Here is a 27183-nt window from a genome sequence, read left to right on the forward strand (position 1 = left end):
TTGGAGAAAGACTTTGGAAGTAGTAAAGGGAAAGTAGGTGAAGAGCTTGTTGCAGCTGAGAGAACAGACATGGCTGCCGGCTTGAAGTATGTTTACTGAGATGTAGCAGATGTGGCAGCATGGGCAGAAACAGTAAACTGGAGAGAGGAATGGATCATGCATGAGGGAGAGAAAGCTCTGGGAGTAACAGGAGCTGCTGTATGATGGAAAAGGAGATAATGGGGAATCAGTAAACTAAGCGGTAAAAGCCAATGAAAAAAGTATATGACAATTCTCTTATTTCTAGAGTAGAATTGTACTGAATCGAATAAGATGGTCTGCAATGGTCTAGGGTTGTGGATGTGAGATTTGTATAGGGTTGTGCATTTGTTCAGGTATGATGGCAGCAATACCCCAGCTTTCTATGTGATGTGTTTGACATGCTGATGTTAAAATATTGCATAAAGAAAATCTATATTCTTAAGTTGATTCTGGAGCTAGAGAAATATTGTCTATGTGGAAGAGGAAAAGAGAGGGAGAAAAAAATAAGAGAAAAAATAGGGGGAGAAGTGGGAAGAACAGGCAAGAAAAAGATAGCAAGTGTGTCCTACAGTGAAATATATGTCTTATGGTGCAATATAAAGATATCAGGTACATGTTCATAGTGTGTTCATGTATGTTTCTGTAAAGAAACAAGTTGGTTTGAATTTCTTGATCCCGAAGGTTAGGATGGGATGGAGAAAAGTTGCTTATATAATAAACATTTCTCAATTTTGTTAGCTTAGTTGTGGTGTTGAATGAATGAATGCTACAGCAGTCTGAGACCCCGCGTGGGACAGCTATATTTGTACAAAGCTTTCATTTTCAAAGTCAAGCTTTTTAGTTTTCAGGACTGCAAAGCTATGTTTCTATATAGAAGTGGGTCATGGGCTTGAAACCAGACTTTCTAGAAAACACTTTAAATAATCCGTGGTTGCTAGAGGTATGCATTTCTTTTCACTCTTTGTCTTATCAAGGTGTTAACCCTGAAAGCTAATGACTGCATTTCAGTGTCAACAGCCACAGTTTCAGGTCTGACTTTTTTAACAGAAGGGCAGGAGTAAAAGTCCTGTTCCTCACAGCAGGTAGCTTGGTAGTGCAACTGGAGGAAGGAGGAATTCAAGTAAAAAGGGCGAAGCATTCTAAAAAATCACTTAATTTCCCTTGAGCAATGATTAGACATTACAACCAGGTGCTTGTACTCAACATGAAGTTGTTTTATTTGTAGGTAATTCTAAAGGTTGGACTCAGTCTCTTTATTATGTTTTTGTACCTGCTGTTAATATTGAAGAGGAACCAGCTGTAGGTTTAGGCCAGAACAAAGTTATACACTTAAACTCAGAGCTGAGATTGCTAATTGCATCAAAAAATTTGCCAGTAGGGCTTTTCATGAACTGTTTAAATCATGTTGGGGAAAAGTCTGCTTCTTTTTACTAGGTAAAATTTGGGGAAATTAAGAAAGGGGTTGCAAGAGAATTACAGGGGGAAAGCTAGCATCCCTGTTGTGACAATAGCAGTGTGCTATTGTGCTATGTGCTAGCAAGATGCACACACAACTCACAGTGAATGAGTACAGTATAAATCAGTATTAAGCTTTCCTTTTGGATTTTTGTTAAATCTATTTTTTAGTTCATGTAAAGAATAGAATTTTTATATTCCAGTTGAGTACAGAATAAACCTATATACCAAATTATAACAAATTTCTATCATAAATTAACTCTAGATTTCATTATAAAAACAGAAGGGTAGAACCACAAAAATTCTGATAATGCTGTTTGTTTTTCTTGCAATAAAAATGGCTCTTCCAACAGTACTAGGTAACAACAATGCTATTGCCTAGCATGCCAACCATTGCATCCTTTGCTGTTTGTGTTTCATTACAGCTTCAGAGGCCCTGGTCCTGGGCTATGATCCTGTTCTGCTGGACAGCATTCAAAAGATGGTTTTTGTATCAAAAAGCTTGTTGTGTTTATGCTGATTTGGGTTTATAACAAAGCATCTCTCAGTAAAGAGAGCTGCTACTGGAGTTTTAACTTCTTTAAAGGACAGTTTTTCTGGAGGAGTGTCCCCTACTTTAATAACAGTAATTTAAACCCAAGAAGTAATTTCACTCTCTGAAAACCCTCTAAATAAAACCAGTAAATATCTGTTCTTTGTCCTGCATAGGAAAGCACAAAATGCTAGATGGCTCCATAAGGTTTTGTTTGGCTTCTTTCATAGTCTTTTATAGGAAACAAATCTGAGTACGATTATTGTAAATTGTATACTGACATTAGCTTTTTCTTTTTTAATGAAAAAAAATTTCTTAGTTTTTTTTTAATTTCCATGTAATATTTAGTAATATATCAACCTGAAAATTTTGTGATTTAAAAAAGTCACATGAAGTATCTTCTTTTCATAAAGAATTGTAGTTTTTCCCTGGAAAGCAATGCTGAATACTTCTCATAGTTCAGTGTGTTTCTAAAAGGAAGTAAAAAAAAAAAAATTGGCAGGAAAAGACACGGTCTTCACAGCCTTATTAATGCACCCACTATCATACATCACACAGCATAGCACTTCTAGAGAAGTGCTTTATAGTTCCAGCCACAGAACCTTTCAGCTGTGTTGAAAGCTGAGCAGAAAGTGAAATGGAAGAGCTGAACAAAATACCGAAGGTAAACAAGATATTTACCTACTTTTAAAAAAATGTTATTATTTTTCTGGATCTCACTTATCTCTAAATAGACCTGGACTTCTTAAAAAAAGATGGTCTTTTGATTTTCTGAAAGAATTGCCATTCATTTCATATCTCAGAGTATGTCTTCTGCACCTGGACTAGGTAATACCCCAAAATATTTTCAAGATGGCTGCTAGCACATGTTTGCCTGTTACCAACACTTGTAGTTAATATTCATGTGGAAAAGAGGTGGCTTGAATGAATGTTTGTGGGAATCAAAGAAAATGGCTAATATATACCCTTTAAACAAACTTACTCCTCGCATGAGTATGGCGTTTGAGGATTGCCCTTTGTAAGAGCAAACTCTTATGAAGTAAGACATTCTATAAATTACTTTAAAGATTTATAGAATAAGACTTTAGGAAACAACCTTTTTTTCTGGAGGTTTCTAATTTGGGATAACAATTCAGTATTTGGTTGGCAATAGTGTAAGATCATTTAGCAGAAAGTCCCTAAGAAAAAAACAAAACAATTATTTTTATGAACTTGCTCAGGACTCTTCCAAAAATATTTTTACTTGTATTTACTCAGCCTCAGAGCCTGGGTTTTAGCTGCATTTAACCTTTGGTTGCCTCTGCCCCACTTTTCCAGCAGGTTGCCTTCTCTCTATTTCATTGTGGCTGCTTATGTCTCATCCACATTCAGGTGTTTGGTTCTGTCAGCTCCTCTACTGCTGTCATCCTGCATTTTTATAAACTCCCTTTCCCCACAGTCTGTCCTATTTATTCTTTTTTTTTCAATGAGTTGGTCATGCATTGTAGAATGGACTCAGGATATAAAGATGAGAAAAGAGGATTTACCAAGCAAAAGAGTGGGACCAGGTAAAAGATGAGTCACTGTCATTCTTAAAATGGAGCCAACAGAATTGGGAAAGAACAGGTGTTTGGTTTTAAGATGTATTTAATATAAGAAAAAAACCCCAAACTTTGTTATAGCTTGATTTTACTTTTCCCCCCCACAATGTTTTTCTTCAAGTATTTTGACTAATAATGCCAAATTATTGCAAAACAGTCTTAATTGCTGCTTTCAAGCCAGGCCTGTGCTTGTAAGTGCAATGTACCTGATGGTTTCAGTGACTTGCTGATGGCTTTAGTGTGCTGTGACTTCTGAATTCATGGGAAATCACATTTCTCCATGTAAATACAATCAAAATCCTTTGCTCATGGTTGCACTGACACAGGGCATTTGTACCAGAGCCCTTGCACCTGGTGCAAAGGAATGCGCCAGAGTATTTTAACTTGCATTTTGTTGTGTTTCTGCAATTTTAAAATCCTTTTTTCTTCAGGGGGAGGGGATGTGTGGGGGGATGATGTAACAAGTTTCACTGTTTCATATTGGAGTGGGTGAGATGTCTCTGGTAAATGACATGAGTATATGGTTAGTACCACAGTGGGATCAGTGACATCACTGCTCTGTGGCAATGGAAATTTTGATGCTGACTGAGCAATGAAAACCCAGATTGACATTGACGAGCAAATGTGATTCACCACTAATTTATCCCCAGGTACTGAGATGGCCAGGAAGAATATTATATATTATAACTTTTCTGCAAATCTGTATAATTCGCAAATATAAATGTAGAGAGATTGAAAATTAATTTTCACTGTCATCTAACTTTTCTTTGTGATTGCTTTTGCTTGCCCAGCCAAGAAGGAGGTGACCAATCAGGTATGAATTGCCAATGGCTAATGAATAGTAATCAGATCAATAGTTTGTAAATAACCCTTAACCTGAAAGCTGCTTTTCTAGAGTATCTGATCGTTTCCTACAAATCAGAATTTATTTTTCCTATTTGGTGAACATACAGATACATATTTATACATGCACAATTGACATGTCTTGTATGAATACAGAGATATCCAGTCTGGGGCAGTGATATTTGAACTACTGCAGTTTGGATGAACAGCAATTGAGGAACTTAGCATAGATTAGCATAGTTAAACAAGATTTCTACGATTATAAACTGACGATGTAAAGTTTCAGTAATTTACTCTTGATATTGACAGAACAATTTGGAACTAATCTATCTGAAGGACCTGCTTTAATAAAATTTTTTCAGGTGACTGGCTCTTGCTTTTTGTCTGATTAGCAATCTGATTAGCTTTTCAATTTAAACATTTTAGGTTAAGAGTTTTTCTAATAAGAAATTGTTAATTGATAAACAATCAGGCTGCAATAACAAAACACAATTCACTGAAATTCTGTTTCCATTAACAAAGCTTTCTGTCACAGAATTTAGATATTCACCGAATCTCTAGTCCTTGTGCAGCAGTTTTCAGGGAAAAGCTCTCTATGTAGTGGCTTGACTTAAGGAAATAAAAGCATCTCACACAAATAGGCATGTGAAATAGTTATTAAACAAATTTGGTAAAGGCAAATGTACTAAGATGGATCACAAAAGCAGATTCAGTTTTCTGCATTTTAGATCTGGATTTTTAGGCAACAGGTTTTAAGAACCATGCAGATGTAAACAGTTTAGTAAAACCTCAGTCTTGTTTTGTTTTGTGGGTTTTTTGTTTGTTTAATTAGAGTCTCTAATCTGTTTCTGCATTCTAAACCTTCTTTAAACTCCGTGGATTGTTTCTCACTGTTACTGAACATTCCGCTGGCTAGAAATGCACTTTAATTTGACAGCGTTGCTATTTTCAGAAGAATATCTTTTTCAGCGTTGCAGATTGATACATAAAGACTCCAGCTTTAAAGGAGTTGGTGTGTTTTCTAGCATTAAAAGAAGTCCTGAAATGATAAATATAAAACACTTGAACGATTTAAAATAAAACCCAAAAGCGTAGGTTTACACTGTTTTCAAAGCAGGAGTCGAAATTCGAAAGAGCGAGCCTAATTTTGAACGGAAATAGGAAGACTGCAGTGGTTGGATGAGGATTTTCGCCGACACCTGGACCCGGTAATGCAGCACCTGGAGTGGCGGCGGACGGCGCGGAGGTCTGATCTCCGGGAAGGTAGAGAAGCAAAACAGAATCTCCCGCATTTCGGGTGCCCTGCTGGCCGCCGCAACACAAACATCTTTCCCGGCAATATCCGCAACGGTTGCGTTGGTGCCCGCTCCATCCGCCCCGCGGGGCAGCGCCCGCCCCGGCTGCGCGGGACCCCGCCGCACCTCAACAAAATTTGCTGCCAGCGGCACGGCGGCGGCCGCACCTGGGTGGGCACCAGCGCCGCGCCCGCTTCTCCGCCCGCTGGCGGGGGGATGCGCCGAGGGGATGCGTCGTCCACCTGGGGAGAGCGGTTCCCTCCGCCCCGTCCCGGTATCTGCGGGGCAGGAGCCGCTGTCCTGCCGCGGCGGAGTGACACTGCGCCGGGCACCAGTCCCTCGCAGCCGTGCCCCGGAGATGCCCCCGCGCTGGCGGTCGGCGCCGGGGGTGCCCCGAGGGAGTTCCTGCCTGGCGGCCGGGCAGCCCGCGCTGAGCCCAGCGCCCCCTCCGAGGGCGGGGGTCGCCCCGCTGCCCGACAGTTGCGGCGGGGCGAGGGGAGGCGACGCCGGGCTCCGCAGCCCCCGCCCGGGAGAACGCCGCCGCTTCGGGGCTTCGAGGGCTGCATCGGCTGCCCGGGTGATGAACGATGACGGCCGGTTCCCGGCGCTGACAGCGCCTGGGGGTACGGCTGTCCCGGGAGGGGAGCTCGGCGGAGGGCTACCCGCAGCCCGGGGGCGCCGGTCGTGCCCATGGGCGACGCGGGGTATCCGCTCTACGACGGCCGCGGTGCCGCTCGACCCGGCCCGACGAGAGCGCCCGGCCGGGCTGAAGGGATACCAATAGGCAATTGGCGATGCTAGCCACTCTTTGCTGCTGCTGGAGATGAACGCCGGTGGGCTCGGACCTCTCTTCCCGCCTCTCGGCAGCTGACGGCCAGGGTAGAGAGAATTCAGGGCGAAAACGAAATACAAACGGCGGGGGCTTTGAGCGCGGTCATCGGCCCTGCTCCAATCCGAGCCGGCCTTTGGGCTTCCCTTGGCCGGGCGTTCTGCCGGCGGCTGCCCCGCTAAGTGCCGCCGTAGCGCGCACCGCCGTGGCGGCCGGACGGGCAGGCTGCGACCGGGGTGGCGGGACGAGGCGGCGGGGAGGGAGCCCGAATGCCCGGGGACCCCATCGCGGAGTCAAGGTGGCGGCTGGCCAGCGCGACAGGCTGTACCGGCGACCGACGGTGCCTGTGGTTGCGGAGCAAGGCCGGTGGCAGCCCCGGCGCCACACTGCACCTGAGAGCAGGGTCTGAGGCAGCCTCCGGGGAGCCGGAGGGCTGCGGTTGAGAGTGGGTGACTGTCAGTGTGCCAAGGGGTGGGAAAAGCGGAGGGGAGCCAGAGCAAACACGTGTGATGCTGAGCGTCGGGGAGCATCTTCGCGTAGAAATGGTGTTGGATGCCACATAGAAGCGGCGGGGCAGCTCTCTGATATCTCCAGCCCAGGCACAGCAGGGCGTCTGCCTTTTGATGTCAACAACTGGAAATATACGTTTAAGACAATGACACCGCACAAGGAGGATCTTTTCCTCGTGTTTCTCCCCGCTTTCCCTTTAGGTAACCGCTGTGCCGTAGTTCCCGTGTGCGCGCCTAGCAGTGAGAGGAAGGGAGGGAGAAGGGAGGGAGGGAGCCTGGGAAGCGCTGGCTCCGCCAGTGGGCGTTTTCTGGCGGCCGGAGCTGCCGCTGGAAGCGGCACTGCGGTGACTGTATCTGCCTCTTTGCAGGCGAGCGCGCACATACGGGGCAATATTTGCCTCTCCCTCGAAGAAAATACAGATTGTTGCCGTTTTCTTGCTTTGAATGCGAGGTGGGAGCATGGGGAAAAACGGACTTTAAAGGGGATTGAAACCGCTTGGCGGTCAGTAGCGCCCTGTCCCCTCTGGCCTAAAGGGGGAACGGAAATGTGAGGATTTTATGAGGGCGGGGAGCCGGGTTGCGGAGGAAATACTGCCCGGTAGTTGCCGGAGGGAACGCGGGACCGATCCGAGGTTGCCCCTCGTTTGGCTCCGTCCTTTTCGGCTTCCCTTTTCCCTTTACTCCGGTGTCTCTGCTAGACGTCCTGCCTTAAACTATCGCGAAAGGGAGGGAAGAGCGGAAGCATGTCCAACCCGGAGAAGCGGATCTTATCCCGCCCCTCGGCCCCCCTGTCTGCAGCACCCGGGGAAAAGCCCGGCTCCGGCAGCCGCCCGCTCCACTCCCATGGCCAGAGCGGTGGAGGTGGAGGCAGCGGCGGGTCTCCTCCTCCTCCCCCCGCTCCTGGAGGCGACTCGCCTGCCTGCAGCTCCCTCTCTCTCCTCCTAACAACCACCACCAGCAGCAGGAGCCGCGCTACAGGCACAGCCTCCTCCGCCGTCTCCGCCAGCATCGTCTCTAGAGCGGCAGCGGCTCCTTTCCTCGTTCCAATTCCCTCCTTCTCCTCCGCTTCTCCATCTTCTTTTTATTTCTTGCCGCCGCCTCCTCGTTTCCCCTCCTCGTTTTCCTTTAACCTCACAAGTCTCCAAGGGAGGGAAGGAGGAGGAGAGGCAGCGAGAGCGGCAGGAGGAGGAGGTGGAGGAGGAGGAGGAAGAGATGTTGGCGGAGCAGCAGCAGCAGCTCACTTGATCGCCCATCCAGGCGGCAGCGGCAGGAGGAGACTCTTCTGTTCTTCCTCCATCCAGGGCTTGCTGCTCCGTACCGCAGCCGGCGGCCCCCGGCAGCAGCACTCCCGACTCCTCCTCTCCCCAGCCGCCTCTCGCCCGTGGTCCTGCAATTCCCTCGGTGCTGCAGCAGCAGCCCGTGGCGACGGGATCCGAGGAGGCGACGGCCCCGGCGGGAGCAGGACTCCTAGGCGGCAGCAGCGGCAGAGAGGCGCCTTCTTCTCCTCCTCGTCTCCCCTACTCCTAGGGCCAGACATGGAAGATGGATCTAATTCTGCAAGCTGCTTTAGGAGGTTTACGGACTGTTTCTTGAATACAAGTAGGTATCGGAGCCCTGTGCCCGGCGGCGGGTCTCGCGTGTCTCGGGGAAAGGCGAAGGGCTGCGTCCGAGGCTGGGTGCATGCCTTGTGGAAAGGGCATTTCTTTGTGAGTGGGGGGAGGCGAGGACACAAAGGGGCCGTGTACGTGGGGCGTGTGTGGACGCATGGAGGAGCGGCCGGGTGTGTATTGAGGATGCACGGACAAAGGGGATGCTCGATGTAATTGAGTGCTCTTTGTGGGAGCTGGCTGTTAACGCCTCGAGGATTTCGGCATCATTCCGGGATCAGACAACTCTACGTCTATGTATGTCAGCCTTTTGCTTGGTACACGCTTAATTTGTTCAGGAATGGCACGTAGGGTAATGGAGACTGTCCCCACTACTTACTTGAACAGGCAATAAAGAAGCATTATGGTATCGGTAATTGACAGAAAAGCGGCGGCGGAGGACCGAAAAGGGTGAAATGGATCGCTTCTTTCTGCATCCCCCGTCAGATCTGCCACGCGCGTTCACATTCCATATTTCTGATACGGCTTTGGTACCGGGTGCCGCCTTTCCCTGGCCGTGGCTCGTTGTAAGGCGGGCCAGGAGCCCGAGAGGAAACATGTGCTCCTTGCTACGAGGGGCTGGCGCAGGAGCGGGGATAGTGACCGGCTGGCGGGGAGGGCGGAATAAAGAGGGAATTGAGGCGTTCACAAAGGGCGTCCCGCAGCCAGCCGTTCCCAAAGCCTCGCCGGCTCCCACCGAGCCCGAAGGCGGGGGGAGGGCGCGGGGCTGCGGTCGCCCCGTGCCGGCAGGCGGGAGCGGAGCCGGAGCTGCCGCTGGGCGAGTACCCCCCCGGTGTGGAAGCGGGGAGGAGGCTTCGGATAGCACAAACTCCCCGTTCGCAGGGACGTGCGGCCCGACTGCGACCCGGGTGTCTCTCCTTCCCGCCTGCCAGGCTCTTTCCCGGCACGCTGCGCCCCGCCGGGTGCGCGCCCCGGGGCTGGGGTGGCCCCGGACCGGCCGGAGCTTCGGGCCGAAATTCCCCGGGGTCCGCATGGCCGTGCCCCACCGCCAGCACTCAGTTCCAGCGCCCCGCCGGGAAATGGGCTGGGCCTCGGTGTGGTCACGGGTCTAAAAAATTTACAAGCGGAGCATGTATCAGGGCTGATATATATATATATATATAAATATATATAAATAACTTTTTTTTTCCTTGCCTGTTATTTTGATGCCTAGGATGTTTTCTGTTAGCTGCGCCTTTTTTTTTTTTTTTTTTTTTTTTTTGTGTGTGTGTGTGACAGCTCCTTAGTTTGTGGATCTATGCCTTTAGGTGTACCTAGACTTGAATTTCAATCTGTTAGTATACTTTGATAAAAGTGGCTCTTTGGATACAGGTGAACTGTGTATGGTTCACTGGGGGGATGTGAGAAGAACTACAGAGATGTCCACTGAAACCTCATTATCTGTTTTATTACTTACAGCTGTCTTGAGCAGAAGAGCATGCAAGTGTGGTAGTACTTGTGTTCCAGAGTTGTGGTGAATAAAGATGATTATTGCATTTGCTGCACTGTCTTTTCACAACTTTATTCAGTAGTTGATTAGTTGATTATGGTACAGAGCCACATAGTTGTTTAATCTTGAGACGTGAAAGGAATCCTAAACTCTTCCAATTTTAATTTCTTTGTGTTTGAGAGGCGTAGAATGCTGCCATGAGTGTGGTACAGCACTGATGTTTTAAAATAAGTGGTCTTGGAAGCAAGGAACTGAACTAGGGAATGAGTATCATGTAAGGCAGTCCACTCCTATGTTAGACCAGGAAAAAGATGATGTGGAAAACATCAGCTTTGTGCAAAGCAACTTTAAAAGCAGTAGTGAATTCAACTTCAGCTATTTTATGAACTCTTGAACACAAGAAATTTGTTCATCTTTCACTGATTGTGACCTCTGACTGAAGATTTTCCGGCAGGCAGGAAAGGAGCTGAACTATTCTTTCCCCTGTGAGTTTACTGACGTCTGAGAAGACATGCAGCCTCTCTCTGTGGAAACACTTTTCCATACTCTGCTGCCTGTGCTCACAAAACTTTCAAGTACTTAAGTCTGATATTCTCTGCTTCTCTTTTGAATGTGATTGAAACTGACCAGTGGGCTCAAAAGGTACTAATGAGGTCAGATGGATGGAAGGACAGACATTCACATTCGGTGGGTGCGTATGTACATATGTATACCCTTTCCTCCCTCCCGGAGTGATTGCATAAATTTGATTTCCTTAGGAAACTAGGCTGGAAAAAGGAGTGGAGGGAAACAAGATACTATTCAGTTCCAGTGCAGCTACTGCGAAGAGCACTTGTCCAACTGTTTGGCGTGCTGTGCACAGTCCTGGTTACAGTGCAGCCGGAAGGCTATCATTGTTTTGAAGAGGATGAGATCATGTAAAATAATGAAGATAATGTGCTGTGTCTCATAGCTTTTGTTTCCTGAGTTGTATTATTTTAAGTTCTAAATAATATCTATGTATATATGCTCTTTGACTTTAAAGACAAAAAGAAAGGAATAAAAGAGCCTAAATATTTTTGCAGGGAACCTGAGGAGTTCTGTTGGGAAGAGAATTGAGATGAGTCCTTCTGGAAAGAAGATTTAAAAGTGACATAATAGAATCCTCAAGAGTGGAAAACAGTGAAATTGCTAGAGATGTATTCTTCTTTCATCTCTGAGCTCTTTTGACTTGCATGCTCTCCAGTCAATATTTTATTAAAAGGTTATTACTGTTAAAATTTTAGGTTGGTTCTGAAATACTCAGTTTGTGCCACATCTGGCAATTTTTGTTATTAAAATTCCTAATGAAGCACTGGACTGCAAAAGCTTATATGAAATTTGTGTGGTGTATATTGTTTTTCTTAACTGTTTAAAGGCTTGGTGCATAACACAGTATTTTAAGAAACTTTTAGTATTGAACGTTCTGGATCAATACTTCACTGGAGTCCTATCATATTTAGACTACTGCATGTTGCCAGGTATTCCAGTATTTCAGGTTTCTGGGAAATGTCTTGCCTTTAGGGGAGCATGCCATCTTCCTTCCACATTCAAGGTCTTCTCTCATGGTGTAGGTGTAGCATAGGTCATCTGTGTTCCATGAGTCTCATACTGGCAGGTATGAGTTCCTTACAGTATGTGGTCTTTCTGCTTGTCAGAAAACTATCTGTGTATTTTTGTTATCTCTAGTTATCTTTTTTCTGGCTTAGTCCATACCTACATGCTAGATGCTAAGACTTTCTGATTAAGCAGAACTCTAAGAAAGAATGTATGTAGCAAAGATCTGTTGCTCAGGAAGAAAACAGCAATTAGAATTTAAATAAAATCAAAAGTATTCCTGTTACTTGATCTAATGGAAAAGTTAATCTTGTCTTGGCTCTTGTTTTTCCTGGTCTGTGTATTTATTTTTCTGAAATCAGGGTGTTCTAAGTTAAATGCTGATCTTCAGCAATGAATCTCTTGTGTGAAGGTGGACGGAATTTGGTTTTCCAATTAGATCACACTTAAAATTTGGAATATGTAAGAAATGAAATTGTCTCTGGTTTTCACCCCATGGATTCTGACTCCAGGTTGATTGAAAGCAAAATTATCACTAAAGTTGGATATTGTTATGATAAGTGATGTCATTCAACAGCTCCTGTCAGGACTGATGTTTCACATTTTACATTAATGTATAGGAACACCACGTATCCTGGTATGCAGCACTGCCATTCTACTTAGTGGGATAGCAGAACAATACGTGGGGTAGACAGCAAGGAATGGCATGGAAAGGTAATGAAAAGCATTCAAGCACAAGCAGTTAGCAGTGGAGCAAGGCTTGCTTTTCCAAGTCAGGTATTTTTACAAATGGTTGTCTGTAAAACGTGCACTTTACATCTGGAATATCTAATGTTCTGTCCCTTTGACTCCTCAGCTCTGCTGACTGTGCCTGATGGTTTGGGAGTAGCCTTGAGAGAGGAGGTAATGCCTTCCCTGTTAACTCGTTAACCTTGCTCCTCCTGTGATATGGATGGTGGAAGGTGTGATTATGCACAATGGGATACTCTAGATGAGTTGGGAGATGGTTTCTTTTTGCCACTTGTGTGAAGAGGATGGCAGCTTATTTAATATTCTAACAAAAGGCCAGCAGCTTCATTCACCCCATTTGCGTTCTTCTCCATTTTGCTCGTGTTTAAGTCACCCTCATCAGCTGAACGTGGTGAAAACCTCAAGTGCAAAGATGAGTTCTTATTCAACATGTATGTGACTTAGTGACTTGATTTTGAAACAGTCACGTGAGTGCTTATTTGCATTAATGATCTAGGGCATATTCCTGGCTGACTTGCTCTTATGTCATCAGTCGTACTCATCAGTACAACAGTAACTTCTGCTTAGTTTAAGATTCTGTCCTGTTTTCTCATACAAATAGATTATAACCAACAGTCTCTCAATATTATGAAATTGTGGACTTAGTTTTATATTCAGAAAGTTAGGAATGAGAGTCTGTGAGTGAGTGGATTTTTAACTTGAAAATGCCTTATGCATCTTGTTGATTGATGTTAACCTTGCCTGTGTTTAAAACTGTATTTCAGACTGAGTTTAGTATCAGCTTATTTTTTTTTGAATGCTACTTTAAAAAGTATTTGAGTTTCAATTCATTCTGTTTAAAACTTGAGCATTCGATTTTTGTTAGTTTTATAATATTACAATTTTTGGACTGTTGGCACTATTATCATATTCTAAAAGAAAGCTAAAAATCACAAGTAAATATATATTATATATATAAAGAAAAAAGGATCTTTGAGGGTTTTAAAATTGTTTTTATACTCCCTCTGCTGGCTGTTTCAATTACAAGTACCTGTACTTGAACATTGTTACTAAATCTACTTTTTCTTTTACTGTTTTATCAAATATGTTGTGAAATATATTGATTTCAATCTGTTTTTAAAGTAAAATAAAAAAAGTATAATTTTTAAGTGAAGAAACACTGTATGCAGGAATGGGAAGTCTGACACACTTAAGAAAATGGAACAGGGTTTCCATTTTTTGTTTTACCTTGTATTGATTTTAACTCTTGTCATAAAAACAGCTGAATCTTTGGGTGTGTTGGTCACATCTTCAATAGTAAATTTTACAGTAATAACAATTCATATGTTGTTCCATACGATTTGTTTATCAGTTTCATTTGCTGTAACAAATTTATTTTCCAGCTTTGAAGAACAGCTGTGATAAAATGTAAATAGTTATGGTATGTTTTGTTATATTTACAAAAAAAGATAAAATGCAGTCATGAGTTTGACTTACTTCAAAATAATTAGCTACAATGATACACTTAAGTGTTCTGCAGATGTAAGGGATAATTTCTTAAGGTACTGGTTTTGTTATAGTAGTGTACAATAGTGTTCATCCAGAATATGTATTGCACCCAAAAATTGTAATTTCTAGGAACTTCAGAGATTACATACAAGGGTTGCTTTTTGTACTGTAGAAATGAAACCATTGCATTCCCCACGGGTGTCAGTTTTGACTAAAACAGTCCAGTGTTTCTTGTGGGTATTTCTGCTGGAGTTCCAGGCTGCTGGCTAGTGTGTCCTCGCTTGTGCTGGTGCTTGGCTTCTTCCCCGGCCGGAGTTTGAAGAGTGCCACCTGCTGATTGACAGCTCCGGAGCGCTGCTCCCTTCGCCATCTGAAGGCTCTCACAGCTCAGCTTGGCTTTGGGGTGTGACAAGTCAATGCAGTTCAACGTGGCAGCTGGGTGGAATCAAGTCTCGGCTTTGAGCTCTTCTATTAAATGATGCAGTTTTTTTCCCCCCTAATTTGTTTCAAGGTGAGGACACAGGATTTTCATCCTGGCTGGTGGGCTTCCCTTGCCATCTTCGTCCCCTTTTAAAAGCTTGTGCAAAAGTGTCATATTTCTGTGATTTCTTCATCACTTCTTGTCAAGCTGTCATAATTAGTGTGGGAGGAACCAGCCTGGCTGGTGTTTATTGAAGACTTTGGCTGCTGCTATGCCAGACAATGTAATGATGTGTTGCACACTCAAATGAGGCCGTTCAAAAGGCAGGTAACAGCCTCGCCACTATGACTTTGTTAACAGGTGAACATTCCAGAATGCTCACGATGTGTTTGTTTTTGCAGGCAAGAAGGACAATTTGGTTGACAAGTTCTAATTTTTTACAGGAAAGTCATGCATTAATCTTTAGTGCACTCTAAGAATGCTTTATTTTGGCATTCAAGTATGCTAATTATGTCTTGAAAAAAATTGGCAAGACTATGAATTAGTTAAAAAATTGTATCATTTACATACTTACAAAGAACTCCTTTATTTCAAAATTCATTTAATATATCTTTTCATGGGGATTTGTTGCCACAGGAAGCTTTCTTAATTCCAGCTCTTAAGCATCTTGTCACAGGTGGCATTAAGAGCAAAAAAATATTGTTTTTAAGAATTTCATATTCTTTTGGAAAACACACTGATAGCAAGTTTTACTCCAGGTGATATTTTTAACAATAAAATGTCGCATCATTAAGAGATGCCAAATCTTATTGCTCAAAAGGGCTAGAGTTGTGGTCAATGTATCAACCTGAAGACTTTATGAAGTGGTTCTGGCTCAGGAATACTAAAAGAGAAGGCTTTTGTATATTATTCACTGCCTTCGTAGAACCCATAGTAATGTTATTCATATATAATGAAAATAATAATAAAAAACCTCAGTGTAGAAGCAGCAGTAGTAATCTCAACTTCTTTGGCACTGGGACCCAAAGACTTGATTGACAATGTCAGAGACCAGTTAATCCACCTTCCATCTGAAAACTTTTAATGTTTTCATTAGCGCTTATTGATCTGATTCCTTGTTTCTGCATTATCAGCCAATTCCGTGCACCAGAGCTGTATTTCTCTTAATGAACTTTATTCAGCTGATAAAAATTTCAACATTCTTCCTTCCTCTATCCTTATACTTGCATCAAAAAGAAAAATACCCAAATATTAAGCCAAAAATAATTCCTAAAGGAAACTTTTGCATCTGAAGTTCTAATAGCTTTCTACAGAAACCTCACGTCTCTAATTCTTTTGACCCATACATCCCCAAAATAGCAGGTGTTTGTAGCTGCTGACAAGCACTGCTGTTCTTACCTTAGTAATACTACTTGCTTTACTTCACCCTGTGGGGAAGTTCCCACATAGGCAGGAAAGAAGACACTTTCTTTGTCATGTATATTTTAGTAGTATTTCTGCAACATTATGGTTCAGAGAATAAGATGCTTTGCCTGAATTATGGTGGCTAAATTTGCATTCTTTTTATTCTTTTGTAGTTTTCCTCACTGCCTAGGTTTTATATTTCCATTGTATTTCTTCTATAGTGTCATGATTTATTTGCTTCCAAACTGGGTAAAGCTGCTTCCCTTTCTTCTAAAGGTCTTTGACTTAGTCTTAAAAAAAAAAATACATAGAAAGTGTTTCAGTATTTTGCTAATTTTTTTTTTCCTGCCAACACATAGCAGTTGAGTAGTAACTCATTCTGCTACTTACACTGTTTTTTTTTTTTTTTGTGTTTGTGTTTTGGTTTTCTTTCATGCATATACAGATACCTTGGCAGCTTCTCTGGAGTGAATTCTGTTTTGGAATATAGCTCTGTCGGCTGTCCTTTCTTTGTGTGCCTGTCTTTCAGTTGTATTGTAAATTCAGTTTTATATTACTTCCCCCTTGTCCACCCATAAGCTTATTTTAGCTGATGTTTCTTTCTTGATTGCTGAATTGTGCTGGTTTTGTTTCTTCCTGCACAAGTCTGGTGTCTTATACTGTCCTTTTTAGTGTTTTTGTTTTTGCCAACTACTTGTATTGAGTGAAGGCACTTTTTGGTATGGTTCACTTAAACAATGTTGTCTGTTTTTTTTTTTTTTTTTTGTAAGAAGAAATTTTGCATGGTAGTTTGAAAATGCTCATGATGTGTTTGGTATTTGTGGTGACTCACTGTGTTTCCTAATCTGCCACTGTCTGCCCAGCCCTAAGTGTGATGTCAGTAGAGATTTTTTCTTCTTGCTTTTTTTTTGAGCACACGTAGGACTGATGAAAGTTGATGTTTGATGTAACAGGAAACTGAACTCATCTGTTCTCAAAACAGGCACTGCCTTAGCTAATATGCTCAGGTTTTACCATGCCAGGCTTCCGTGTCTCTTTCTTGAGAGCGAATTGCTTTTGTGTGGTTGTGTCCCAATGTTCCTGTTTCTTCAGTTTTCACCAATACAGACTCCTGAGACAACTGCTCTTAGAAGCTTCTTTTTCCTGGATCTTAAGTGTTAAATGTAGTAGTTTTGTGGCCTTCAGCTCATGATTATGAATGCAAGACAGTCTTGGGATTAGAGGTGTCATTTTGAGAAGTGCTTTGAAGACATCAGAGGGAATGGGTGACCTGCAGTCTCCAATGTTTGTAGAACAGTACAACTTCTGGCTTAGCTCTTGTGATGGTAGAGAGAACTGGATAATTTGGACATTGCAGGAACTTTCATAGACTTTTTGAGGGTAGGAATGTGCTTGTTGATTGTGTGTTTCTTTCAGACCTTTTTTGGACTTTTGTTGGAGCTACGTGCGGTGCTCATGCTTTTTGAACTAAGCGCAGAGGATGTGGGCTCAAGCTTTAGTCCTGTCTATTCTGCATAATTTTTAGTGAGCTCCTTGGTCCAGTTGAGACTGATGCCTAATTACATGTGTGTTGGGAGTAAGCAAATGCAGACTGTTCCTGAAAAAGCACTGGGAATTATACTTGCGTCTCCCTACCTTGGAAAAGCAGAAGAGATTAGCTTTGCAGACACAAGCTGTGTCATGCCCCTGTACTTTGTGGTTAAAGATCAGGCTCTGGGCTGTTTTAATTACTTGTTTAGGGACATAGCTTTATGGAGCAGCAGGGGAGCCACAGTCTAAACTCTTTGTGGCAGTAGGCAGACCTTGATTGTACAACACCAGGTTCTACAGGTTCTCCACAGGTTCTACAAAGTCCTGAATAAAAGATGCATGCAGTGAATAAGGGACCATATTGGAGGACATGGCTTGCTGCCTGAGTCAGCACAATTATTTGCATTTTCTGTCTTTGTTTCTTGAACTTGCTGCTTTGAAAGGGTCTTTGGAAGTTGTGACTAGAATGTGTATATGAATGTTCATAGGAGAAAAAGAAGACACAAAGTTGGTTTAGTTGACAGGGACGAATGAAGTGTGTGTGGTGATATTACATATACTAAGTTAATTAAAGATGGTGGAGTCTTGTCCATCTATGACACCAGTAACAAAAGGACAAAAGTCAAGAATAAAATAGGGGAAAGACTGGAATGGTAAGAGGAGTTTAACATTTTTATTGCTCAAAGGAATGCAATTACAGCAGAAGAAAATGTTCATCCTTATAGGGAAAGCTATTTTTAAACTCTTAAGAGGTTTCTTTTGGGGTAGATGAAAGGCTTGATATGTAAATGTCTCCCAGCAAATTATCAAATTTCAAGGGAATCTCTTCAATGAAGTATAAGATTTGACTGAAGTAAAAGATTACTGGTTTTTAAGTTAGTGTTATTTTTCTTTTTAATGTCACAAATGCTTTCTTTCTGCTCAACTGTTAACCTTTTCCTCCTTAATAACAACATAAGTGTGCACGGTGAATCTTATATACTTTATGAATGTGCTGACAGATAATATTTTTATTTATTTCTTTGTTTTTTGCAACTTAATATTATCTTCATGAATAGGCCAACTGCTATTTGACAATCTTTTGTTTATGCCATCTGAGAATGTCCTTTACCATTGTTTTTTAAGGTCGCTCTGAAAGTTTTACTGTTCTACCCCATGTGGTTTTTATTTCCTTTTTTCTTTTTTTTCTTTTATTTTTTCTTTTTTTTTATGTTTTAATTGTAGTGTAATAACTGATCCATCTTGTTCCTGATTTTTTTTCCCTAACAGTTTATTAAATTGTAATTCTGGCTACACGTAGACCGCGTGCCCTTCTCTGTCTCTTAACATGAATGGCCTTGGGTGGCTGTGGCTGTGGATATATTGTGAGTATAGCTAACATCACTGTGGTTGGCTGCTTTGATGATGGTGACCTTGTACTTGTCCATGACAAGCCGTGGTTCTTGTTTACAAGATGATGTTGCAGGTGTTACCTTTTGATTTGACTGCAAAGCTAATTTTTTGTTTGTTTTTCTTCATTCAACTGTCTGTACTTCTTTAAAAACTATGTTGAACTACTCTCTTAGCACTCTGCAACATCTTGTTTTAACGACTTGTGTTTGAATCAAAGCAACTAGCCATTCTGCTGTGCCAAGAAACACTTCTTCCCAAGCAGTTCTAAAAAGGAGGATTTTGTTTCCCTTGTTTCACAATTCTTTTGCTGTTTATGGAGCTGAAGGGAGGAATGGTAAGGAAGTTGAAATTTGCTATATATATCAAAATTGAAAAGAGAGCATGAAAACAATTACACTGTTATATTGAGCAATGTTGGAATTTTTGAATTCTTTTGCCAGAACAGAAATTGTTTAAGCTTTGTTTACATATAGTTCTGTTCTGAACTTCGGAAATTAAACTTGAGTTGACAAACTGATTTTAAATCCCCAATAAAGAATTGAATATTGGCTTAAACCCATGTGATTTTGGTGTGTTTTATATGTCAGAGATGAGCTCTGGCAGGTCTATTAGTGGCAACTGAGATACTTAACCTGTGCTTCTTTGCTTGAAGTCACTACCAGCTCAGCAGAGGTAGCAGGAAAAAGGCTCAAGCACATTGTTTGTCTTCCTAACCTGTAACACACGTAGAGGTGAAGGTCTGCTGGCTTACTGAGCTATAGGCTGCTGTGATGGATGAAGAACTGCAAAGGTGACCTTGGCTCCTACTCGTGTGCTGGTAATCTCTAGAAGCAGATTGCAAAAGGCTGTTAGGAGCAGTGAGGACATAAACTGTTACACAGTCTGGCTTCATTCCGCTGTCTGTCTGTTAATTCTGGAGCGTGACTGATCGCAAAGCAGGCTGTTTCAGGGGGCTGGCATATGTTAGGTGCTTGTTGACTCTCTCTGGTGTAGAGTAAGTTTTCTAATAGCTCACTTCCTGAATAAGTTCAGGAAGTTGAATTTGTGGAGTCAAAGGGTCACTGGTGCTGATGGGAAGCCTGGTGACACGTCAGCCTGTTGCTGTGAGCTGATGACAGGATAACCCCTTTCATCAGCAGCTCATTGTAGATCAGCTTGGCTGTGCTTGGTACGCTTACGCCATAGTTTCGTGGTTACTTGAAGTTCACGTAAACTAACCCTCCTGTTTAAATAAATGGCCTAATCTCTCCTCCTTAAGGCTGCTCTTTCTATATATGAGTAGTCCTCCCCTTGTACAGGCATGTTTATGGGTTGGAAGTGTATGTTTAAAATGTTATTTAATATGGAAGATGAGGATATAGCAAGATCTATTTAATGTAAACTTTGCCATCTTGGAAGTCAGCTTTATGAAAGTTTCTGCTTATAAGCTGAAAATTATGTTTCTTTGTTTGGTGTTTTGTTTTTTTTTTTTTTTTTTTTTTTTTCCTTCACAGGACTTTTGTTTCTCTGGCCCAGTACTTTCCCCAGCCTGGAATGTGCATGATGTTGATAGGAAGTGTTACCTCTTTTTTTTTTTTTTTTTTTTTTTTTTTTTTTTTTTTTTTTCTTTTTTCTTTTTTTTTGGAGCAAACCCCAAATCCTTCTAATTCTACTGTGAAGACATTTTACAGAGATGGAATTGCTAGTTTTCTTCTGGGCTTTTCTGCTGGTGGTGATTGCAGGAAGGTTTTGTGGGCATGAAATGATTTGTTTTTTCATAGAATATCCCAAGTTGGAAAGGACCTGTAAGACCATTGAGTCCAACTCCTGACCCTGCATAGAACAACCCCAAGAATCACATAATGAGCCTGAGAATACTGTCTGTGTGCCTGAGAGCATTGTCCAAATGCTTCTTGAACTCTGTCAGGTTTGATGCTGAGACCACTTCTCTGGAGAGCCTTTTCCAGTGCCCAAACACCCTCTGGGTGAAGAAACTTTTCTAATACTCAACCTAAACCTCCCCTGACACAGCTCCAGGCCATTCCCTCAGGTCCTGTCCCCGGTCAGCACAGAGCAGAGATCAGTGCCTGCCCCTCCTCTTCCCCTCACAAGGAAGGTGTAACTGCAGTCAGGGCTGTCCTCAGTCTTGTCTAGATTGAAAGAACAAGTGACCTCAGTCATTCCTCATATGTCTTCCCCTCGAGGCTCTTCATCATCTTTGTTACCCTCCTTTGGATGTTCTTTAATAGCTTTATAGCCTTTTTTGTGCTATGGGCCAGTAATATTCTCTTGTCACTTGCATATTACTGAAGAATGCAGAAAGAAAGGGATTAGGTAGAAGTACAGGAATATTCACTAGTTTTCTTAGTCAGTTAATGGTTGGAGATAACCTGAAATAATTATATCCACCACCCCTACTCAGCCCCTGCCTCAAACATTGAGTGAACACAGATGAGTTCTCACAACAAACCTGGAAGTCTGCAAAACCAGGAAGTTGCAATGAGAAACATTGTCATCTTTCCAAGCAGCTGAGGAAACCTTATCAGAGTAGATGAGTGGCTACAAAGTAGAAAAATGGCAATGGCTTCCAATCCCTCTGTCAGACCACATTGTTTTAATGACCCAGCAGAATATGGCTATAGCTTCCTTCCTGTGACTTAATTTGTGTTTGTGTATTTTTTTCTGTTAACAGCTCCCAGATGCAGGGGAGCTGGGAGCTTTGGATAAAAAACATAATTCTCTTCAAGGGCAACAGTTAAATCACTTTAAATGTTCTTGCCTTGAAAGCATAAAGTGTGAGGTAATTATTAGTTTTGATTAGATCTATTTCTGCTACTGCTACTTTTCTAAGTTTCATTTTAATTGAGGAAAGAATTTGTGTTTTAGCAGATAGCATTATATATAATATGTAGTGAGAAATGGTAAAAACAATAAACATGACAAAATTACCTCACCATCTCCAGAAAGACTGGGGAGAAAAAAATGAAAGGGAAGACAAAACATACTAAAGATAAGAAAAACTAGAAGGTATTATTTAGATGTTTCTCTACTGTATTTGCAATTCATAGTTTGCTGGGCACTTACCATTTTTGTCTCATTTTTGATCTTGGTCATTAGAATTCGAGGCAGTTTTACTTCACCTTTTGCAATGAATTTGCTCTGAGTTTCAGAACATACTTTTCTCCTCCTATATATTTACTGGTATGGTCTGGCCATAACTCAGTGTGCTACAGTCAGTGCTGTTGCTGAAAAAGTGAAAGATTAAACCTACTGAGGGAGAAATTCAGTCAGTAATGTAATGTTTTCCATAAATTTTTTCATAACTCAAACCTGCATCCTTGCATCAGTAGGGAGATCTTCCTGAAGCTGTATCAGAGCTCTTGAACTTCAGTGTAATTACTGGGTTTTGGGAGGAGTGTCCGTAAAGGGTGTAAATAAGGAGAAATAGATCAGTATCTTTAAAATTGTACAGTGACTGTGAAGTAATTTATACTGTCTTCAGTCTAAATGGTGGTTACTGATATTTTCCTATGTTGCTATTCAGTGTGCACTTCGTCATTTGCATGCAGGAGCAGGGATAGCAGTCACTCCCTGTCCTGTACTGCTGGAGGTTAAATATCTACTTTGCTTACTGGTGCCTTTTATATTATTTGGCTGTCAAAATCTGCCTGTGAAGGTTTATTCCTTCAGTTTTATCAACTGATCACCTGATGTGCAGTTCAGTGAAGCTTTTGAATTAAGGCTTGGGATTTATTTAGTTTTTAGCAGTTTATCTCAAACTTGTTTGATAATAATCTTGTTCTGAAAAAATAATACATGTATTTATGAATTATTTTGGTAAAATTCTGCAATGCAAATATTGTAATCTTACTGACATAATGCTTTCTTTTTTTAGAGCAGTGTATAACTTGGGTACCACCCAAACTGCTGCTCTTCTATTTTGTATGTCTTCATATTTTAGCAACTTTGCTTACTTGGTTTTTCTGCTCAACTCTGCGCCTGTTCAATTCAAATTTAGTAAGACAAAGACCAATAACCCTTAAACCCCAATCAATTCAGTGGTCAATAAATCTGAAGTCTGGATATTTGTGGTGCTTTTTCTTTTTCCTTTCTTTCTCCACCCCTTTCTTTCTGCCTGGAATGTCTGCTATCTCATAAGAGGCCAGAGTTTCTGTGGACACTTGCTCATCTCTCTGTGGTCTTCCCAGATGCTGGTTTTCGTGAATTCATCTGACACATGTATAGTAGGGTCAAATTTGTTTATGGTTAATCACAAAGTCAAAATCTATTTGTATGGGCAAATTTTGTAGCTGACAAGCCAGTAAGGCTATTGCGTGTTTTGTTACTTTGGACTTTTTAAGGATCTGTTGGGTTTTTCTTCTTATTGCATCTTCTTTTGGTAGCATTTAGTTTCTGTTAATGATGGTTCTAATTTCTTTGGATTCCTAAGATTTTTAGTGTTTTTGCACAAGGCAGAGATGCATAGCTTCTGCGGGAGAGGTCAGTGATGTTTTCAGTAGCTTTTTCTTTCTCAAGTGTCATTTACCAAGGGACTCTACAATCGAGTCATCGTGATGGGAAGTGCATCTCAACTGATGTAATGCATTTGCGTTTCCTGGAAACAGAACAAAAATCGCAGCTCTGCTTCGTTTGATTTGAGATTTGCCATTGATTTCTGTTGCCATGTGTCGTGGTTTTAAGCCCAGCTGGAGATTAAACACCACTATTTATTTATCATTTTTACTCATATAATTTGATCTTTTTGTTTTGATGTATTTTTTGTGGTTTATGAATCTGATTTTCTGACACTGGTCCCTCAAAGAAATTTTGGATGTTTTTATTCATGAGGACTATTTTTACAAAATATTTTGAAATATGTAACTAAATCATATTTCAATAAAACTTCTGTTCTTTTTCTCTGCAGACTATGCTAAAACAGGAGATCAAAATAATTGATATGGCAAGAGGGACTAGATGCATAAAACTGGATGGACTTGAAAAATTTTTCAAACAGACCAAATATTTATCTGATGCGTTTTACTCCTGTCAAGATCTGTGCAGTGTGTATTTCTCCTGTCAGGAGTGTATTTTCTGATGAAGATGCATTCTTTCTTCTCAGTCTGTCTCGGAAACTAAAATGCATTAAGTTGAAACAGTATCACTTTGTTCCTGTTGGCTGCCACTGTTTATGTTTAAGCCAAATCACTTTTCTATCAGATGTGTTATTTTTTTTTTTCTATTTTTGCCTAAAATCTCATTTAGTCTGAAGTGGAAACACATTACATTCCGTTGCTAGAGAGTATTCGGTGTCTACTACTGAATATTGTGTTTTCACCAGTGGAACACAGTGACTTGTCTTGCTATTTTTTTGGTATGGCTTCTTCTGCTTGACTTGAGAAAAAGTTATGGTGGTATATGGAAGAGCATGAGCTCTGTGACGTACAAGTGGTTGGTTTGAATGCTTGGGGTGTCCGAATGTTCTTATCTGATCACAGATAGAAAACAAAACATGGAGATTTACCTTAGTGGTAACTTGTAGAGTGAATAACTGGGTGTCAAATTTGCAACCAGAAAAAAAATCTTCATAAATACTCCAAAGGAAAAAGCATTCCCTTATTTATTCATATATAGCCCCGGTTTTGGAGAGGAGAGGATTAGAGGAGAGGCTTGATATTTCGTAACTTTAGCTGACTTTTGCTCTATTTAAGGTAATGATGGTATAGAAACTCAGAAAGCATATAGCCAATTAAAAAAATTATACAGTTGTTCTTTCTGTATACTGTAGCATAGAAGACTCAGTGGTCAGGTTTTTTTTTTTTTTATTTGCATAACTCTGCATAAATCTTGCTGAAGAAAGCTTCTGCAAATGGTTTAAAAACAGTCCCTCCTGTGTACAGACATCACCAAGATTTTATTTTTTTGATTCAGCCAGACTGTATGATGTTGTCATGAAAAGTTCTGTAGAACTTTTTAGGCACTCTTAACTATTGCTTATGCATGCAGATGTGGAAGCAAATGGTACTCTGATGGCTCTGTATTATTAAAAATAATAGTGATTGTGTCATGGAATTGTATTATGGGTACCTCCCAATTCTAGCCCATGATCTCAAAGAAGATTGAAAGGCATGGGCTGAACCTCGTGTTTGCTGTGACAGGAAGGCAATGGCAGCTAGACAGACAACTGTTCTTTCTGTATACTGTAGCATAGAAGACTCAGTGGTTGTTGTATTTTTTATTTGCGTAACTCTGCATAAATCTCACTGAAGAAAACTTCTGCAAGTGGTTTAAAAACAGTAGGATAAAATTATTTTGTAAAGTAAAGCAAAGTATGTTTTTGTAACAGCTGGAAGATACTTTGTTTATAGTTGCTTTGTGGCTATTCCTTTTACCAGGCCAAGGATGAATTTGCGACTCAAATCCCAATAAAACTGAACAAGAGTTGGATCCACAGTTGAAAACTGTACATAGATTTTTTTTTTTTTAAACTTTCTTTCCAAATAGACCTTTATTCTTTTAGGCAGAGTGATGTGTCTCTAAACTCATTTGTGAATTAAATAAAGATTGTTTTAGCTGCAGATTTCAGGAAAATTAACTTAGAAGGACACTCTCAGATGATCTAAACTAATGAGTAAGGTATGTTAAGCTGGTAAAAGTTTTCCTTTTTCAAATGTTGGTGCACTCGGTTTCTACTAAAGAGCAAACTCATCTGAAACAACTATCATCGTCTTGTTTTTTTTTCTTTCATCATTTACTTCATATTGAACCACTCAGTTATTCACATGGCCTTTCTGTAAAATCATACATTGGCAGAAGCTCAAGGGCATGACCTGCATTTTGTGTATAAAAAAATAGAAATCAAGGGAAAGGAGGGAATTGCAAGCCATGATGTACTTTTCTAATGAAACTTACACACAGCTTTGCTGCTGCTTTCTCCTTATTTGTATGACAAAAAATGAGAAGTGGCTTTCCTTCACTAACTCTCCCAAAATAAAAAGTAGAGTTTTTTCTCTGCTGGTCTGAAGATGGGAGTGGACATGGCAGCTTGTGTTTTACTTATGGAAGAACTGTGATATTTTCGTGAAGCTTTTTAAGAAAACAAAACATTAATTAGCTATTGTACTAAGGGACACCAGCTGTGAAATACGCTAGAAGTGTATTTGTGAATTGTAGCTTGCATTTTGGACTTGGAACAGACTTTTCATTCCCACAGTGTTTGTGACAAGTACTAAAAGGTGAATTGGTAAGGATAATGTTAGTCCTGTAGCAGCTGGAATTTTAGAGCAGAGATGGTTGTCCTGCTCGGATGCTGCAGACAGGCAACTCCCTGCTTTGTCCTCCAGCCAGTTGTGCAATATTCAGGGCTGAAAATCTGTCAACATTTTTTTTTCTTCTTTTTTTTTTTTTTTGGGACACTTGTGGAAGCAAACAGTCAGAGCTCCCTAACAGACACACTTAAAAGCTGCTGGGATAATGGTTTGGATAAGAATAATTAATTCAATTAAACTTAATTCCAGGTTTTGAAGACCACAGTGGAACTGCCTGAACAAGAATATTTGACATACAATTATGTTTTAGTTTGTTATATTTAGCAAAATTTTTCTCTATTGAAAGTGAAGAGCAATAAGTTTCTGTTTCAGGAGATTATTCTCTGGTTTACAGCATATTTGAAGTCCCTTTGCCCTTTTATCTGAGCTCACAACAATACTTCATACACTTGCTACATTTGGCTTGAATTCGACCTAATTTTCTGGACTTTTTAAAAAAGTTTTAGAGACATCCCTTTCTTTGACTTTTCTATGACTCAACAGATGGGCTTGTGTCATATTTTAAAAGCGGGAGGCTTTATGAAAATAAATGGTAGTTGCTGTTTCTGACGCTATGGTGATGAAACAGTGTTGTTAATAATGGGGGAGAGACTGGAGTCCAAACTGTATATGTAAACTAGATTTTCATTCTACGGCTTTTCTTTTGGTATTCATGTAATTTCATGTAGACAGCAGTTGTTTTTCAGTGTTGTGGCATTTTGAAGTGGACTACTGTGCTGGAGGGATGAAATAACCCTTCATCTGATTTAATGGACAAAAGGAGGAAGGGAAATAATGCTTTTAGATGCTATTGTTAAATGGCAAACTACTAGGATTGTTGCAGTTTCACTTAGTCACCTGCTCCCTTCCCTTGATGATTTTAAGTTATGCACGGTTTAAATTTAGATTTATGGTGAATATATTTTCTTGACAAAGGTACAGTATATTAGTAAAATTCCCATGTATTATACATGTAGAAGGTGGGCAGCTAGTGGAAGCTAGGGAAGGAAATAGAGTACTACCAAGTGCTCATAATAGTATTTTTAACAACATAAACTATCTGTTCATATCTTCCTAAAATGCAGAGGTGGCATTCCAGGTCCTTCCCCTATTAGGGCTACCTGCTGAAAGGGTGGGAGTGCTTTCAGTGTTTCAGTCTTTTCTCCTTCTAAAACTTGTT

General features: G+C 41.2%; 1 protein-coding gene across 2 annotated transcripts in view; it reads left to right on the plus strand.

Annotated features, from left to right (window-relative positions):
* The first annotated feature begins 7807 nt into the window (after window positions 1–7807).
* The window catches only part of PDE10A (phosphodiesterase 10A), a 164566-nt gene continuing 145190 nt past the window's right edge, over window positions 7808–27183 (plus strand). Inside the window, exons 1-2 of one of the 2 annotated variants that reach the window (XM_062489171.1) lie at window positions 7808–8663; window positions 14396–14422. In XM_062489171.1, coding sequence (XP_062345155.1) covers window positions 7808–8663; window positions 14396–14422 — 883 coding nt within the window. The remainder of the gene's footprint in view (window positions 8664–14395; window positions 14423–27183) is intronic. The other variant, XM_062489172.1, reaches the window with a different exon arrangement.

This window comes from Cinclus cinclus, chromosome 3 (assembly GCF_963662255.1).
Source record: "Cinclus cinclus chromosome 3, bCinCin1.1, whole genome shotgun sequence".
NCBI lineage: Eukaryota > Metazoa > Chordata > Aves > Passeriformes > Cinclidae > Cinclus > Cinclus cinclus.